General features: G+C 39.6%; 1 protein-coding gene across 2 annotated transcripts; it reads left to right on the top strand.

Moving 5' to 3' along the window:
- Positions 1-210: 210 nt before the first annotated feature.
- Positions 211-10975, top strand: LOC145483449 (uncharacterized). Of its 2 annotated transcripts, none has more exons than XM_081461955.1 (9): positions 211-930; positions 1026-1097; positions 3130-3412; positions 4132-4265; positions 5463-5640; positions 6338-6693; positions 7533-7618; positions 7997-8175; positions 9501-10975. In XM_081461955.1, exons 1-9 carry the CDS (start codon positions 838-840, stop codon positions 9770-9772), a joined length of 1653 nt encoding a protein of 550 aa, XP_081318081.1. In that variant the 5' UTR covers positions 211-837; the 3' UTR covers positions 9773-10975. The 2 variants fall into 2 exon arrangements, with proteins under 2 accessions (XP_081318081.1, XP_081318080.1); XM_081461954.1 differs by having other exon boundaries at positions 5463-5646.

Here is a 10975-nt window from a genome sequence, read left to right as displayed (position 1 = left end):
TCGAGTCTAATAAGTTGAGCAAGGCCCACTTGAGTAAGGATAACGAAACAAAGAACAAAGTTCAGTACTGAGTTCTATCCTTCACCCAGAAAAACATATGATCCCACTGTGCACTAGGTCAATGAATATGATCGCCCACTTAAACGTTCCTCTATTAAAAATCAACTTCTTCTTCTTGAATGTAGATATGTGAGGGAGATAAAAGGGGGGGGGGGTATAGATCACGTTTCACGGAAAATAAAGCAGCCCTTTCACAATTCACGAAAAATAGAACATTGGCATTTCACGCTTCACGGAAAATTAAAGAGAACGTTTTGGAAAATCACGGTTCACGGCGACTATGGAAATCACGATTCACGAGGAAAAAATTAGCCATTTCACATTTCACGGGAAAAAAAAAAAAGGGCCGATCACGAGTCACGAAAATACCCTTTACCACCCTTATATGTGAGGCTGCGTTGGTGGCGATGAACGTGGATGCTACTCTAGAAGTTTCAGCCTGAATACTTTGATAGAAAACACACGACGCATTAAAGAGTGAAATCAAAGCCTAATTTTCCATTTCCTCGCCTTTTTCAAAATTAAACTGTAGTCGTTTACAGTCGTTGAGAACCAGGCTGTCGCAATCGCGAAACAGACTATGAATCATACATGACATAGTTTATGTTTTAAACGCGAGCGAACTGCTCTCTGTCCGCGGGCGCAAAATTTGCCGCAGAGTGTGTTCTCTAGTCTTCTGAGCGCCTCTGAGCGAAACAAACCTCGGACAGTCTCTCAGACAGCGAATGGACCTTCGATCTTCAGCAGCACTACAGCTATGATGAAATTACAATCAAAATGGCTACCTTTATATTGAGGCCTCAACAAGGAGGAACGGACATTGCGATTCCCCGGGGTAAAACTACAATCGGAAGGGGACCTTTCCTAGGGGTAAAGAACCATTCGCCTACAGCTGTTTGATGTAAACATGCGGTATTTTTTCAATCACTTTATGCTTATTATATCGTGAACTATTTCACCAATAGGTTTCTGATAAACGAGTGTCGAGATCGCACGCAGTTCTGGAATTGACAGATGGAAAACTCACTATTTTACCCGTAAGTCATCATATAAATAGGTTCCGTCATCGTTCGTTGTGAAAAACGCGTGTTAGTGCGTCTCGAATCGTAGCATGTATAACATCTTCCATTGTCAGGAGATCGTGAGACCGCTTGTAACGGTAACACTGTTTTTGGTTGATAATTGTCAGGCATGTCTCCGACAGCATAAGTATTACCCTACAGCATGTAGCTGTAAACAAGTCTACTATTTGCACACTTTTGATATTACTCTTTCAAATGGTAGTCCCCCAGCTCTGGCCTCCCCCACTTGACGTCACTTGACCAGTATTTTCAATACCCCCCTTAAGCCCCCTTACATTAAGTTGCTGTTTTATTGTCATATTTTCAAGGAGGCACTGTTCAAGGTAATTTTCCTGTATTGCGTCTTTCGTGATTGTTTTCTTGTTGGTCCTCTGTAAGTTGGCATATCTCATACCATAATGATTTCATTTAGTTCTCTCCTTCCAATAAGCTCCCTCCTTATTATTACCCCTCCCCCTGCCCCACCCACTTTGAGTGCTGTTCTCACTTTAATTCCAATATTAAAGTACTCCCTTCCAATGTCCCCATTGCAAAACTGGCGCATATTAAAGACATGGATAAGGAATCTAGACAAATACAGTATAATGAAATAAATGGAAATAGACGCTTTGTTAATATAGTTATTGATGTAAGTAATATCAGGATGTAATCTTCCTAAAATTTGATTTCTTCATTGTGCAATTTGAAGATGTTATAAGTCTTACAATATATTTTCTCCCCTCACATGTGCAGTTATTGATATTGTGGAGGTAACAGAAATGTCAGCCAATAATATTAAAGCATCTGATTGTTGTAGATTTTTTTTTTCACTATCACTGAAGATAATAAATTTGACTTTTTAAGACAGAATCAAAATAACATTTTATTGCGAAGCAAACATACTTTATCTTTGCATCTTGTTAAAGTGATTGTTATTACTAAACATTTTCAATTTGATAAGACTTGGATGTACAAGTATAATATCAATGATAAACAGAACATTACATGCTGCTCAGGGATGCCATCTTCTTGTGCTAATAATGTCTCTGATACTCGTTTGCTGCACTAACTTGTGAGAAATGCCATCAGCACTCGATGATAAAATTTATACATGTATCCCTGCACAGTCATGTAACATCCCCTATTTAAAACTTAATATATGAATTCATTATATGGCTGTGTCTCACAAGGACTGGGAACTACCAAATTCACCAATCTGATTGGCTGAAACTGATATTGACAGCGGTCTAGATTTTCCCATCTAGACCGGCATCTAGACCAGTTTCATTTTGCGTTGAAAAAGTAGCAAACTAAAATACAAAAATGTTCACTGTTTTCTTTTATTTTCTTCTCAATCATTTCTGGAAGTGCCAAGAAACCTGATAAAAAAAAAAGAAAAAAAGAAAAGTAAAGAGAACGAGCAAATTTCGGCAGGTTCAAGTTAAGCTCATCTCCGTTTGCAAGCAAAATGTCAGCAAACCAGTTACATTAAACGAATTAAAGTTTTCGTCTTTGGCACATAATAAACATCTTATTAACCGGGCTAAGTCAGTCTGTATGGGAGAATCTTGACCTCGGTCATGTGTACAGACCTCACGGAGTTCGGTCTGTACTCACGACCTTGGTCAAGATTCTCCCATACAGACCTCCTGCTCGGTTAATAAGAGCTAAGTAATTACCATTTTGACTTGGGAATATAAACAAGAGTATGGTTCTATGTCTCCACCCCCAGTGCTAATGACATATCCTGTATTATGTTTAAAATATCTAAGACATAAGTAGCCTAGCCGCTAATACTCAAGGAAACATAGTTTGTTGTCGTTGGGGTTTTAAATGTCATCATGAATCTTGCCTCATTTCTTATGTTTAAATTTTTGAATCTTTCTGTCTATTCCTATTAGACAGGTTTTTCCATAGTGTGTTTACAGTTGCTAATAATTAGTATTTGCTGGTTGCTTAACAGCATTGATCATCAATAACTGTTCAAATTATCCCTTTTATATTACAGCTTCATAGCAATCCAACCTTTTACAAAGCCACTGGAAAGGAAAAGTTTATTAGCTTGAAGAAAGATGAAACCAAAGACCTGGACAGTGGCAATGTCATCTCCCTGCTTCCTGAAAGCCTGTGTTATGAGGTCATCTGTGAGGGAAGCTTGGGCAAAAATGGTGTGGAAAAAGAACAGGAAAAAACCTCCAAAAGCACGGAAACAGATACTGTTCTTCCAGTAACAGATAAAACTGTGGCACCTGATCAGGAAAAGCCTTTGGCGTCATCAAAAGTGCCTACAGGTAGGAGAGAGAGAGAAATGATGTTTTCATTGATATTCATTAGTCAATGTAATTAATTTATGATTTTGAGTCTCAAAAGAGTAGAACCTTTGATTATGTTTGCCTTTAACCATGGTCTTTCTCCATAACAGTGAAGAGAGCCAGGGATTGAGGTTGACCACCAAGTTGTCAGGAAAACCAAACAAAGTGCTTGATGGAGCAGCATCCAGTCATAATGATGCCACACAACTTTAAGACAAAGCATGAATGAAGTTGCATTCGAAACTGTTGATCTCCTTACAACACAATTCTTATCCATTTTGGTTAAAATTATCAATAGAAAGTGAAACGTGTGACATTTGTCTCAAGGAATTTGTGTTGAAAGTGGGCATCATAGAGGTGTTCGGCTCAATTTAATTTTTATGGCAAAAACATGAAAAATTGCCAAACTCAGGTTAAATGATGCAAGGATGAGTGTGGGCTTTTAATGCTACTGTAAAATCAGAAATAAGTTACTTACCACTAACTTATATTAAGGCAGCTGGTTTCTCTAATGTCAAGGACTCAGGAATAACTCGACCCTCTCTTATTTATATGATTGTAGAACTTATAATACACACATGTACATCACTTTGTGCATGTACCGGCAGGATATGATGAAATGTAATTAACCTTAATCTGTAAATCTACATGACTTGCTCAGACTGTACTTGTTAACAAACGAATATAATTTTTTCCAGAATCATTCCTTGATGAATTTTTGGACGACAGACTGCTATCTTTGACAACTCACCAAGAGGCTGGGACAGATGTGAACATCACTGATGATAGAGAATCTTCCAAAGATGGAACAATCAGTTCTGGATCCTTTGTGGTAATGATCTGTATTCTACTTTTCTTTATATTACTTTGTAAACCTTTACCTGTCTTATAACTCTCTTAACATATTAATTTTGTAATCTGATAGCCTATAAGCTGTTAATTGACAATTCGCATTGTATCATTAGTTCCCTCAGAATTTTCTCAATTAATTGCCTTAAAAGACAAACCACAGTTACCCCCTCTGTCATTTCAAGAAATATCCATACTCCCCCCCCCCCCCCTCCTCGTTTCAATCCCCATCCCCTTAGAATTTCTAATGACCTTCCTGGGGGGAGGTATGAATTTTTTTGTTACTGCACAATTATATTAGGTAAGTATGTTTCTCAAAAGTCACATTTCCCACTCCCATTCCCAGCATGCAAAGAAAAATTAGTTTTGTTCAATAGCCTGGGGCATATTAGTGGATTTTGCAGTCAAGCCAGTGAATTCTGTCCTGCACTAGACCGATGGGGTGTGAGACAAGAAATTTAGGGAGGAGTGAGAATGCCTTTTGGGCTGGTACATCATAGAACTTTACAGTTTGCTGAAAGGGCAAGTGAAAAAATTTCTTTGCTTCCTGCCATTCCCCCATAAAACCCCCAACTTCAATTGGCAGAGAGGAGACTGGGGAGACATCAATCCCCTCAATGTATGTAAAGTTTGTATGTTTGAGGGAATTGCACATGTCACATCCATTTGCTTTCGCCATCTGGCATAATAATGAATAGTGTTACTGTTTACTAGTGTTTTCTAAGAATTATTAGCAAGCCTTTTTTAGTTCTGGGAGGCACGGTGGCCTTGTGGTTAGTGTGCTCGTCTCCAGATCGAGTGGTCCGGGTTCGAGCCCTGGCCGGGGACATTGTGTTGTGTTCTTGGGCAAGACACTTTACTCTCACAGTGCCTCTCTCCACCCAGGTGTATAAATGGGTACCGGCGAACTTAATGCCGGGGGTAACCCTGCGATGGACTAGCATCCCATCCAGGGGGGAGTAGAAATACTCCAAGTCGCTTCATGCTACAGAAACCGGGATAAGCTCCGGCCTGATGTGCCACTTGGCTCGCATGCAGACTTTACCTACCTTTACCTTTTTTAGTTTTAAAGGGCACATCAACGATACTATGTAGGGACTACGTACAGGATGATATGTTTGAATGAAAATCCTTTTTCACTGTGTGTTTCTTAATGTTTATTGCTTACTTATTGTATTAGTCTAAGCAAGAGACAAGTTCACCATCCAAGCCAGTAGTGGAGCCAGCTCCTTTGTTACAAAAGACTCGCAAATTGCCATCCTGGTTGACACAGTCGAAAAGTGACACAAAATCTCCAGCAAAGAAAGTAGGAAACAACAAAGGGAAAACTCCAACCAGTGGTACAGAGAAGAAAACAGGTGCCTGTATGTATTGAAGATCAAAATCTTGTTACTCTTGCCTGGCTTAAAAAAAAAAAAAAACATAAAGCAGGCTATATAAACACCTGTGTATTACCGCTAAATGTTATGGTAAGGCAAAAAGGTAAAGTCTGCATACGAGCCAAGTGGCCCATCAGGCCGGAGCTTATCCCGGTTTCTAAAGCATACATGTAAAGCAACTACTGTAGGATGGGATGCTAGTCCATCGCAGGGTTACTTTCCAACATTGAATTCGCCTGTACCCAATTCTACACCTGGGTGGAGAGAGGTACTGTGAGAGTAAAGTGTCTTGCCCAAGATTACAAGCAATGTTCTCGGCCAAGGGGACCACTCGATCCAGAGGCGAGCGCACCAGTCATGAGGCCACCGCGCCTCCACAAATGTAATAATCTAGCTCACCGTAAACGTAATTCAACGTTGTAGGAGAATTCCTAGTCACCCTTTCTAGAAAGATACTGACCTTCATAGATAACACTCCGTAACTCTGTTATTTATTCTTGTCTGTTGCATTAATGAATGGCGGGTTTGTAGTTTTCTGGGTACCTTAAATGTTGCCCAACAAAGTTGAATTTTTCAATGCCTACAGACCACAAAGTACTACATACACGAAAAGTACGTTCCTTTCAATTTTGCTTGTCATAAAACTTAATCTGAGTTTCTTTTAATCTACATGAAGCGAACAAAGGCAGGCAAACTATCAAGAAGTCGACATTGCCAACCAAACGTAAACAAAAGACTGCAGAATCTGATGAAGACTTTGTTGTCAGCGACGATGAAGAAGAGAAACATTTGGAGCAAACAAAAAAGACAAAAAATACATCTAAGAAAATAACATCAAATAGCATTGACGACAGCGATGAAGACATTACACCCACCGCAAACAAGAAAGCAAAGAGAAAAAGTCGTGAAATACAGAGTGACAGTGGCGACGACTACGAACCTGTACGACCTGAAAAGAGTAAACCAGTTAAACCAGTTTCTAGGGATGCTTCCAGTGGAAGTGATGAAGAAGAAGTTAAGCCTCCATCAAAGGTGGGTAAAGCTTGTCGCAGCTTGTCCCTGTGAGTATTGCTAATTAATTTCCAGTCCTGAATTGTGTATTCGTAGCTTTTTATATTATACAGACACGCTCGAGTGTTTAACTGGAATATACACCACTCTTAAAATTCATACGAAGTTACACCTGGGACCCGAGTGGCATATCTGCCATCTGTTCATTTTCATCCGGCATTTTCATGGTTGTTCTTGCACGGAAAAATTGAACGGTGGCTTGAAGATCTGAATTTTATTTTGCGGTACGAAAAAACATGTTTTACTCACTCGTTGCGCTCGTTCGTAAAATGTTGTTTTTGCCACTCGAAAATAAAGTGAGGAAAACGATGAGACTAAACTCGCCGAAATCGTGTTGAAATGGCCCCAAAACGGCATGAAGACAAAAGTAACGCACAGAAGAGTCGAAGTAAGTCGTGTTAATTCAATTTCTTTTCCATATTTTGAACTGTCGCATACGATCGTTACATTCCCATACACACTCTTATATTTACGCTGTTATGCAATGTCATACAATAGAGTTCACAACACTCCCAAGGAGCTTGGGATACCCGTGGTTTTAATTGCTAACTGTTTCGCGTTTTCTGGAATGTAATCTGATACCTTTAAACTTTGTGGCGACACTCCGGCAAAGCTTAGCTCAGTTATCGAAAGGCTCTGAAATCTTAAGCTATATATACAAAACCTCAGAAGCCTGCAGCTCTATAACCATGTCCCTTGTCAAGACAGATGTTCGCGGACCTGTCAGGAAAATGGCAAATGGCTTTGTAGCTCGCATTACAGCTGCAACTCTAAATTTCTTTTTCTCTTTTTCAAAACAGAAACGTGCAGAGGCGAAAAAAACAGAGAAAGACAAGAGCAAAACTTCAAAGCTTCCATCCTGTCCATATGGAAGCAAATGCTACAGGTATGTGTACTGATAGTGGGTCTTCTATTTCTAATTACTGTAAGACACATCACTGGGTCATGAAGAAGTCAGTAGGCACTACAAATTGTCTCTGTTTGATTGGATGATTTTAAGCTCGATATAGACTTTATCAATTAAAGTGGTTTGTTTCTCGTTGCCACCTCGCGCTCTTCGTACTCCAGTTTTAAGAGTCATAGACATTTTTTGTTTTGTTTTCCGAGCTCAGCTTTCACAGCTCAACTTGTGAACAAGTCTAAGCCTGATACTGAGGCTCCACGCCACTAATATTCCGATCGAGAGCCCTCCGGCAAATGGCCTTGATGTTTCGCAATGTTTTGTAACTTTCCCTGCTACTCACACGTTATTTTGTCACTACAGGAAAAATCCTGCACATTTCAAAGAATACTCACACCCTAGCAAGGATGGTGATGACGCGGACGATGGTGAAGCTGCTGCAGAAGACAGTGATGATGACAGACCCGAATGTCCTTATGGGACGGGCTGTTACAGGCGGAACCCGCAGCACAAACGGGATTTCAAGCATACAGAGACCCCAGGTGAGTGACCGCTTGTACACTGTATGCCACTGTGTAGATATATGAGTCTGGTAATGTATTCGTGACGCCATTGCCGTATTTACCTAGACAGACGTTAATGCTTCTCAAATGAAAAATTGACAGTTATTGGACAAAGTTGAGCAAAATATGGTGATTTGTCAGTGGCGAGCAGATCAATTATTTGCCGAAGCCTAAGTCGCTGAACCCTGCGATGGACTAGCATCCCATCCAGGGGAGAGCAGAAATGCTCTTAGTCGCTGCATGCTACAGATACCGGGATAAGCTCCAGCCTGATGGGCCACTTGGCTCGTGTGCAGACGTTACCTTACCTTTATCTTCACACTACAACGGAGAAGTTTTAAAACGCAGTATTCACCGACGGCAGAAACGGGATTTTGGATTTGCGTTCGAGGAAGACTCAAGCTTGGAAATCACCTCATTATCGTGACGTCATCGTTTTCGTAAAATTCCGTTTTCACAAGATTTTTCGTCCACACTAAAACGCAAAGCCGGCGTTTTCAAATTCCTCCGATTTAAAGTGAGTTTTTTGTCCGTTTTTGGTGGGCAATTTCTCCGGTATTGGCGAATCTTTGCTGGCGTCATTGTTTACATTTTTCCTCATTAACATACGACTTTGCGCATAGAAGGCATCATGCTAGACACGATTTTACTGGAAAAACTTAAAGAGCTTGTGAAACTTAGTAAGGGGTGAAATTTTTGGCTCTTTGGGTGTAATATTCGAGGAGAAATTGGCTTTCCATCAAGATTTCTGTGTGGCAAAAGCGCTAATGAGCTCATACATTCTTTGTAAAATTTTGAGCTTTTAAACCCTCGTCGCACAAAAAGTATTCAATACATCGCGCTCAAATTCCTTGGGACAGTTAACCGTGCTGTGGCCTTTCAATATTCAGTATTAATCTCTTTGTAGCTCCATCAGAAACTGTATCGCTTATGGTATTGAGGCAAATATTGTAAACAAAGATTCTCCTATAGTGTGGTGGACCGGGCCTTATACGTATAGGTGTATAATATGCATTGAACGAGAGACGAACTTATCTGTCTAAGTTGCAATTTGTTGCTTGTTGGTTGGTACCGGTTGTTCGTCATAACTTGGGTTTTAGTAAATATCTTTTTTGTTTGTTTGATTTCTGTTTGTTTATTTGTTTGTTGTTTTGATTTCTGTTCTATTTTGATTTCCGTTTTGTTTTGTTTTGTCTAAATATAAATGAACTGAAACCAACAACATCAATTATTGCTATAAAGTATATGAAGTTAAAAACATTGTTTAACAACAATACAAAATGTATTATTTTTGTTTTATGAAGGACGTCCTAAACGGAAGAAAGCCTCGAAACACAGGAGTGTTCTTGATGATGCTAGTGATGATGATGACGAACCAAACACCTACGATTATAATGACAGCTTTTTAGCTGATGATGGCGAAGAAAGTGGTAGCAGTTACTCAGCGTCAGATGACTCTGATTGGCAGCCTCAAGGAGATGATGATGACGATGCTGACGTTGATGAGGATGTTAACGAGTTGTTAACTGAAGCGCGTGGCTTTCTACGGAGTAAAAATATGACAAGGCCTGTATGACGGAGTTGCTGTAATACATGGTATTGTTGTTGGAAGCTGTTAGGTTTAAAGGACCACCATCTTGAAAGTGTACTAGAGCGGTTTTCAATTGGCTGTCGTCGTAATCACTCTGGCCAATCACAAAGGACACGGAAAATCAAATGAACCAATTGAAACTCGAAGTAGACGCATGTAGCTGACGCGAAGCGCGGGAAAACGCGTGCGAACGAATCACGATTGGTTTTGATTTGACTTCTGATTGGATGAAAGGTGGAGCGCAGTTTTTAAGCCAATTGTACGTGTAGCGTAGCAATGCAAAACCAATAAGCCTTATTCGTATTCTCGGTATTGGACTGGAACTAGCTTGCAATGGAGGATTGTGCAGGGAAATATTATTAAAAAGAGATACATTCTATTTACATTTGAAGAGACTCCCTGCATTAGCCTCAGTTGCAAGCTAGTTCCAGTCCTATACTGAGAATACGAATGTGGTCTATTGCTTTTCGACACTTAATTGAAAACCGCTCCTAGAAAGTTCACTTAAATTTAAGAGCTTAAAGGGGCTCAGTCACGCTGTTTTGAGCTTTTTTGGCCACATACAAAATTAACTTTAAATGGTAGGAAACCTGAAAATAACAGTTTAATAAGATAGGAAAACACCAAAGAGATAATGATAAACCATAAAGGAACAAGGATGGCTAAGGATGGAGAAGATTAACACGGATTACAAACGACGAATTTGAAAAATTGAGGCTAAACTTTTCAACATGCGCAAACGGCGACTGAGCTCCTTTAACGCAGTCAGAAGAATGGAAGAGAGTACTTCCTGAGGAAATAAAGGAATATTATAAATAAATTTAGCTGTAGATATACATTTTCCTGTAACCACCATACATTAGGAAAGAAAACAATTATTGATAATAATTTGAAAATTTTAGCCTGGAATAAAAATTTGCGTTATTTCTAAAAAATAGTAAGTCACGTTAATAATGTAATACGGTGTAAAGGTAGGTAAAGTTTATTTTATATGTAAGAATGTTTCGAAACTAAATACACAAACTAGCCCTTGCGCATAGTATAATGTTGTGTTTAGAAATTGTTCTTATTGTGGAATCCCCTGGGCAAGAAGTGGAGTATGGCGCTGTAGAAATTTGTGTTATTTTATAGTATACAATGATGCAATAGTCTGAAAACCGTAAAGTTCTGAAAGTAAAGCCCCCCCCC

The sequence above is a fragment of the Orbicella franksi genome, chromosome 4 (assembly GCF_964199315.1).
Source record: "Orbicella franksi chromosome 4, jaOrbFran1.1, whole genome shotgun sequence".
Taxonomy (NCBI): domain Eukaryota; kingdom Metazoa; phylum Cnidaria; class Anthozoa; order Scleractinia; family Merulinidae; genus Orbicella; species Orbicella franksi.
This window is presented reverse-complemented; position numbering and strand designations above follow the sequence as displayed.

What these genes read in the sequence shown, in the direction of transcription:
- LOC145483449 (XM_081461954.1), top strand. Translation starts at nt 838, where the DNA reads ATGGCTACCTTTATATTGAGGCCTCAACAAGGAGGAACGGACATTGCG. An exon ending in AAGTTAAGCCTCCATCAAAG is followed by an intron (nt 6,694 to 7,532) that starts GTGGGTAAAGCT and finishes TTTTCAAAACAG; the next exon opens with AAACGTGCAGAGGCGAAAAA. An exon ending in TATGGAAGCAAATGCTACAG is followed by an intron (nt 7,619 to 7,996) that starts GTATGTGTACTG and finishes TTGTCACTACAG; the next exon opens with GAAAAATCCTGCACATTTCA.